Raw genomic sequence first — 7,868 nt, forward strand, 5'->3', positions numbered from 1 at the left:
TGGCATCATATCATATTCAAGGCAGCAACACGTATATCAAACCAAGGTAGAAACATGTAAGCATTAAAGATCAAAAGAAGAAACAAAGCAAAACATAGCATATCATCATTCAAGGCATCACTATCACCAACATAAGCATGAAACCTAAGTAAGAACATATCATAATGCATGAACATTCCCAATGCATGACTTACCTTTACTTACCTTGCAACGACTGAGCACCTATGACATTATATATGAGCATGTGAATGCATGATCACGGCATCAAAGCAATAAAACACAAGATAACCCCTAATTCTAACATATGATAGCAAACCAAGCAATTAAATATGTGAAACATAAACATTAAGAGCATAAAAACATGACAAAGGAAGCTAAACACACAAACATGTGAACGTAGAAATGAAAACAAATTGGAAAAAAAAAATTAAGGTTTCTGGGCAGCGGCTTGTGCATGCAAGAACAAGCCTGCGTATGCAGGCAAGATTATGCGTACACAGGTTCTTGCCCAAAAACCCTAAAAACACAAAAACAGGGCAGAACCTTAAAACAGAAATTCTAACAATCTAACATGCATTTAAAACACACAAACATATAAACCTAAGCTAGATAAACATGTTAAAGTATATTATAACAAGAAAATAAAGCAAACAGAAGATTAAAGTGCAAAAAAAGAAAGAAAAGAAAAGGAAAGGTTTAAAACTAATACGTCAAATAAAAGCTCTTTAAGCTTGATTTTTGACCGTTCCCCTCAGTCAAATCTATTCACAATTCAATAAAAAGTGATTAGTAAATATTAAACCCAAAGATCAAGTCCAGAAAAGACCTTAATCAAAAGAAAATTTACTTAAGGTTGTTTTGTGAAAAACTCTCTTTTGATTCACTATTTCTAGTGAATCTCAGTGTTTTCCTGTGAGATTTCTATATGTTTTGAAAATATACCATATAAGACTTCTTATAGAGTGAAAAAAGGGTTTGGAATGATTCCTAAATAATGTGAGATTCATTCCAAACCTCAACATAAATGCAAAAAAACTTGCTTTGTATAACTTTTTGGAAATCACTATGCGTGAGCAAGATCAAGCCTATGTACGAATGCAGAAAGCCGCATACGTAGGCTGATTCATGCGTACGCATAGCGAGGGTTTCCTTCGCCTTATTTTTCAAAAGTTGATTTATTTGCTCATTAAAGTTATATTTCTAATTTTAATACTTCTTAAGTCAATTTAACTTCTGATTGGGCCCTAAACCAACATTGAGTCTTAGAATTCAGCATCATTGGGGAATGAGGGCTCGAGTCGTAAGGGGTACAAAATGCAGTGTCTATAGGGAATCCCAAAATAGACCCCCCCTTTTTCCCATTGCCAAACCACACATTCTGAATACCTTGACCCATGACCCACTTCCCATGTATTGGCTGGGTACAAGTAGGTGGTACCTGGTCCTTTGTACAAGTTCCACTCCGTCTGTATTTGTCTCCTTCTGCTCTTCATGCCATTTTTGTTGCACTTGCATTGTCTGGTTTTGCTACGTGTACTGGTTTGTGCTTATCCTTTGTGGCGTGAAAGATGCGTGGGCTTTTGAGCTTGTATTTTCTTCCTTTTATCCCTTCTTGGGCTGGGCATTATCCAAGCAGGGGCCTTTGCCTCTATAGCCCACTGGACCAGCGTTATTTGTCTTTCTTCTTCATGGTCGTCGATCTTTTAGCCATTAATCCTGCCACATTACTTCATTGTGTTTGCTAGCTCTCTGTTTGGGCCTCCATGACTGCCCTGCCTTGCTTTTTCTTCTTATTACCTCCGTAGGCTTGTTGGTTGGTGTTCTTGCCGTGTCAGCCCATTGGCCTATTACCTCTCTCATTTGTGCTTCATTAGCTCATTTACTTCTTATTTACCTCTTATTGCTCACATGAGTTTTGCCTTATTCCTTGGGTTTCCTCAGCCCATTTAGTACATCTTTACCTCTTTTTATCACTCTTATGGGCTCGTTGGCCATCATTCCTACCATGTTAGCCCACTGGGCCTGCTACCTCATTTTCTCTCATTTCCTTTATTGTTGAGCTTCTTCTGCCACTGGGCCTTCTGTGAAAAGTGGGCATCAATAACCATTAAATGACATTGCTGTTGAATTTTCATAGTTTGCACAAAATTCCATTTGTTCTTCTTAATTAATTGTTTGCTATGTCCATGTCTAATAAATGAGTCAACTCCAGAAGCGGCAACATATCTTTTTTTGTTGTTGTTGATAATCTAAAATTCATTGAAAGCTAAGAAAAGGAAAGGGGGATAATCAACCTTACAGATGGCTGAAAGGACCAGGGGAAGATTATCCTCATAAAAAAAAAAAACAAGACAAACCTGAATCTAAAGCAAATATGGCAACATCATGTGCTACAAAGTTTCAAGCTCTCCTAATCCAATGTCTCATCTCTGCTTGCTACTCAATCGCCAGAGGCGATTGCTTGTGTGAGTGAGCTAACCTAAGCCTGCTGACATACCTTTCATACCACAGAACTCATCATCTGGTATATGTATGGGTAACGTACATATTATTAAATAAATAACACCATATGCATTAAAACAAATATCCCAAAAGAGCACAATAAATGGTAACGAAAAACAACATAACATTAAATTCTACGTAGCCCTAAACTCCTAACGTGAGCCTGAAAGACATCCCTTCCTATAGGCTTTGTTAGAGGATCAACAATCATGCGACTTGTAGAAATGTGTTTTAGAACCACTTCATTGTGAGCAACTGTGTCTCAAATGTAGTGATATCATATATCAATGTGTTTGGTTTTACCATGATATTCAGAGTCTTTAGCATAGGCAAGTATTGTCATGCTATCACAATGTACCATAACGGGATCTGAGGCATCCTTGACAACCTCAAGATTTTGAAAGAACCTCCTCAACCAAACTACTTCCTGAGCAGCTGCTGAACATGCTACAAACTTAACTTCCATAGTTGATAATGCTATATAGGGTTGTTTCTTACTACTCCAAGTGATGGCGCCATTATTTAGCAAAAAAACATATCTAGATGTAGATTTGCGTTCATCTAGGTCACTACCCCAAACAGCATCACTATAGCCAATCATACGCAAATTTGAACCCTGATAATAAAGGACATAATCCATTGTCCATTTAAGATATTTTAATATCCTCTTGACAGCTTTCCAATGAGCAAGTCTTAGATTAGATTGAAATCTGTTGACTAATCGAACAACATAACATATATCAGACCAAGTACACATCTTTGCATACATCAAGCTTCCAACTGCATTAGTATAAGGAACATGAGCCATTTTTTCTTTTTCATCTCAAGTCTTAGGACATATATCCAGGCTTAAGCTCTCATTTTTGGCAACTGGAGTATTTATGGGTTTGCAATTATGCATTTGGAAACACTCAATAACTTTCTTAATGTAGGTTTGTTGTGATAAACCTAAACGTTTCTTTGAGTGATCCTTGAGGATTTTAATTCCCATAATATAATCTACCTCACCCATGTCCTTCATTTCAAAGTTAGAGGACAACCACCCTTTTGTGGCGCTAATCATCTTTATGACATTACCGGCCAATAATATGTCATCGACATACAGTGACAAAATAATGAAACTTCCCTTGGATCGTTTTACATAGACACAGTGATCTTCTTCGATCATCGTAAACCCATTCGATAAAACAGCTTGATGAAATCTCAAATACCACTATCTAGATGATTGCTTTAAACCATATATGGATCGCTTGAGTCTGCAAACTTTGTGCTCTTGACCTTTGGTCACAAAACCAATAGGTTGATCCACATAGATTTCCTTATCTAGTTCTCCATTGAGAAATGCTGTCTTAACATCCATTTGGTATAATTCTGAAAGTTCGGATTTGTGATAAAACACAAGAGCTATTTAGACCTCCAAATTAAAGATTATGGCTCAATTGATTTTACTCTAACTTATACTAAGTGTAAAATAGAGTAAATGCGAGCAGATAAACAATATAACTACTCCAAACCATATTCAATAAAACACAGCAGTAAAATGAAAGCTAAAAGAGTAGGGAAGAAGAATGCAAACACAAGATAACACGCTGATGTGTTATTGAAGAGGAAATCGAAGTACTCGGCATAAAACCTCTCCGCTGCCCTCTAAGTAGTAAATCGATTCACTAGACAATCATTTGGGATATACGAGTAGCAAGAGACCTTCCAAGCCTAATCTACCCAACGCACCTAAGCCCTTCAAGCTCCTACTCCAACAAGGCTTCTCAGAACCATGTCTTGTCTAGCTCTCCGGATCCTGTAATACGCCCGATTGCATCCACCAAAACTTGGCTTCTTCCAATGCTTCCCAACAGTACCAAAACCTCACTTGACACTCTGAAAGGGTGTGGTAAGTGTTTGGGCTATCAACCTCTCAAGGATATGAAAAAGGAGAGGTAGGAGTTGAGGAAAAACCACAATGGATTGTGTAGAGAAATGTGGGTATAACAATCTCTAACTCTTAAGGATAGTGGCTGGGGTTTTCTCTTAGAAGCACTCCTCAACATCTGTGGGTAATGTGGGTATATATAATGTGGGTAAAGAAAGTGTGTATCAAATATAACAATTCAGCAAAACAGAATGTTTCGCAGGTATCTTGCAGGAAGACCTTATCCAGACACTCGCGAAAACCAACTGTCTACATCCTATCCTGACTCTTTGCATTCCAGACATGTGCTGGGCACATGCTTCACTTCGCAGGAAGCCTACTCGCGAGCTACCCGCGAAAACTGCTTTAGTCTTCAATTGCCTTGAGTCTTCACACACTCTTTCTCTCTCACAACCTTTATAAGAAATCCCACATAAAATACAAGGTACAAAAGATTGAACAAAATTACAATCAAATTTGACACGAAATTAAAGCCAACATAAACTAGTTGTAAATTACAACTTTATAAATTCCAAATTCAAGTTTGTAACAATGGCCAGAATGAGCTGAATAAAGGCAAACCTCACAACTGGAGAAAATATTTCCTCATAGTCAACACCCTCCTTTCGAGTGTATCATTTTGCCACTAATCAAGCTTTATACCTCTCTATTGACTCATTTGCCTTACATTTATTTTTAAGAACCCATTTGTTCCTAATTACTTTTCTCCCTAACAGTGGTCTACCAGATCCCAGACGTGATTAGTCCTCATAGACTTCATTTCATCATTCATTACTTTCATCCACTCATCACTAACAGCAGGTGAGAAAGCCTCTTGCACAGTTCTTAGATAATCATCATCTTGTGAAGCAATCATAAAAGCTTCCCCCTCAATCTCAAAATGACGACGACAATTGCTTGTACGTGGTTGAGGTTGTTGTGGATCATCTTCTTGTGCTCCCACTAGGTTGTGAGTTACTCCTACTATCTCGAGGAGTTTTAGGAATTTCTTTCTTATCCTCTACTAGTTTACTTGGGGCGCCTCCCTCTTGATCCATCATTTCATAAAGAGTCAAATTCTTTTCAACCTTACCTTTGTTAAGGAATTCACTTTCAATGAAATCAACATCACGTGACTCCAATTCAGTCACACTTCCATCAGATTATTCACCTATCAACACATAGCCTTTGGAATGCTCAGAATATCTTATAAAGATACACTTCTTTCCTTTATGCCTTAACTTCCCATATTTATGAGAAGTATTGTGAACATAACCTATTGAACCCCCGCAAGTTATTCAAGTCAAGTTTCTTGCCAGTCCATAATTCATAAGATGTGGAAGATACTGATTTAAAGGACACTTAGTTAAGTATATAGGCTGCAGTCAAAAGTACATCTCCCCAATACGAAATTAGTAGGTTTGCTTGTGCTATCATTAACCTAACCATCTCTAGCAATGTTCGATTTCTCCTTTCTGCCACACCATTTTGTTGCGGTGTATAAGGCATCATTAACTGCCTTGCAATTCCCCTTTCATCACAGAGCTCCTTAAATTGCTCAGATAGATACTTACACCCACGATCAGTTCTAAGAGCCTTAATGCTCTTGTCTAATTGATTCTCAACCAATCTCTTGTATCGTCTAAAGCAATCTAAAGCATCAGACTTGTGAGAAATCAAGTAGACATGACCGTAACATGTATAGTCATCTATAAATGTGATGAAGTAGAAACCTTCATGCCTTCCCCTCACATTCATTAGGCCACATATATCAGAGTGGATTAGTTGCATTGGAAAAGATGCCCTTGTGGCTTTTCCAAATGGTTTTCTTTTTTATTTTCCCACTGGATAATGTTCACATGTGGACAAAGTGACCTTAACGAGACTGCCCATAAGGCCTTCTCCAGCTAACCTAGTCATCCTCTCTTGCCCTATATGGCCAAGCCTAGCATGCCATACAATTGAATTATAAGAAGCATTATCAGATAAAGTCAAATAAACTGAACTATCATTATTACAATATTCAATACCCAAAATTAAAAAACCATTTGAAATAAAATCACAGCTAGGGCTGTCCAAATAAACCGCCCACCCGCCCAACCCGCCCCACCCGACCGGACCCGACCCGGAATCACCCGATCCGACGGCTCCGGTGGTCGGACTCGAGTCCCGACTTCAAAAACCCGACGCCGGCGGGTCGCGTGTCGGATCTCTTCCTCTAAAACCCGTGAAACCCGACCCGCCCGACGTCCATTAAAATCCGGCCATTTTTTTCCAGATTCCGACCAGTTTTCCCAGATTTCGACCAGTTTTTCACAGATTCCGACCACTTTTTCCAGATTCCGACCATTTTTCCCAGATTCCGACCACTTTTCCAGATTTCGATTTCCAGATTCCGACCACTTTTTCCAGATCCGACCACCTTTTCCCGGATTCCGACAATTTTTTCCCAGATTTCGACCACTTTTTTCAGATTCCGGCAACGTTTTCACTTAAATCCGTCGATTTCTGGCACAATAAACATCGGATCTGGCCGAATCAGTGATTTCTCATCACGATTTGGCAGAAATCTCGCCGAAACCAACTGGATCTCACCGAATCTTGGATGGCTCGCCGCGTTTCGAAGGATTCCAGTGATAATCGGGTTCACCCGAAACCGACGACTACCCGCCGGCAATCCGAACCGACGAACCCGTTACTGCTATGGGTCGGTTGCGGGTTGAAAAACGACCACCCGATCTTGTACGGGTCGGTTGCGGGTTGGGCAAAAACCCGACCCGCCCGACCCATGGACAGCCCTAATCACAGCCATAATAAATTGTTCCTAAATGCAATCAAGCATAATTTTTTCTAAAAAATAAACCAAAAACCTAGTCTTAACAAAGTAATTACGGAAAGTAAGTTTTTCCAAATCTCTAGAGCATATAACATGTCGTGGAGTAACAAAGTGCGACCACCTCACAACTCTAGCTTGTAGGTACCAATTCCAAGTACCTCCACGCTAGCTCCGTTTCCTATCTTGATGTCTCTACTCCCAACAAGAATTCGGCAATACTCCACAAATCCTACTTTATCTCTCACTACATATCCTGTTGTTGCTAAGTCTACAGTCCACAATCCACATAGGAGCAAAATTAGCAATAAGGACATGACTAGTTACAAAAACATGGTGAAATGGAGGAATAGGTATTACCTTTTTTGGCTCAATGCAATCACAAGCAAAATGTCATTTCTTTCCGCAATTATAACAAGTAAACTTAGACTCGTCATTCTTTGCGTGCTTTCATCTAGTATTGCACTTGACAAACTTTGTCTTCTTAGGCAGTGGTCCAGTAGGTCTCTCTTGTCTAAGAGCATAATCAAGTTGCTTGCGTTTAGGTGTTGACACCCTATTTTGCAACACGTATTTAACCTCACATGGAGGGTAAAAAGGTAATTTCACATTGGAAATATGCAT

The 7,868-nt window shown here is 39.1% G+C and overlaps 1 protein-coding gene across 1 annotated transcript; it reads right to left on the bottom strand.

The window, feature by feature from the left end:
- Positions 1 to 2,779: 2,779 nt before the first annotated feature.
- LOC115964805 (secreted RxLR effector protein 161-like) lies at positions 2,780 to 3,310 on the bottom strand. Its single transcript, XM_031084052.1, has one exon. It carries the CDS (start codon positions 3,308 to 3,310, stop codon positions 2,780 to 2,782), a length of 531 nt encoding a protein of 176 aa, XP_030939912.1.
- Between the last annotated feature and the right edge of the window lie 4,558 nt (positions 3,311 to 7,868).

Source organism: Quercus lobata, chromosome 10 (genome assembly GCF_001633185.2).
Source record: "Quercus lobata isolate SW786 chromosome 10, ValleyOak3.0 Primary Assembly, whole genome shotgun sequence".
Lineage (NCBI taxonomy): Eukaryota > Viridiplantae > Streptophyta > Magnoliopsida > Fagales > Fagaceae > Quercus > Quercus lobata.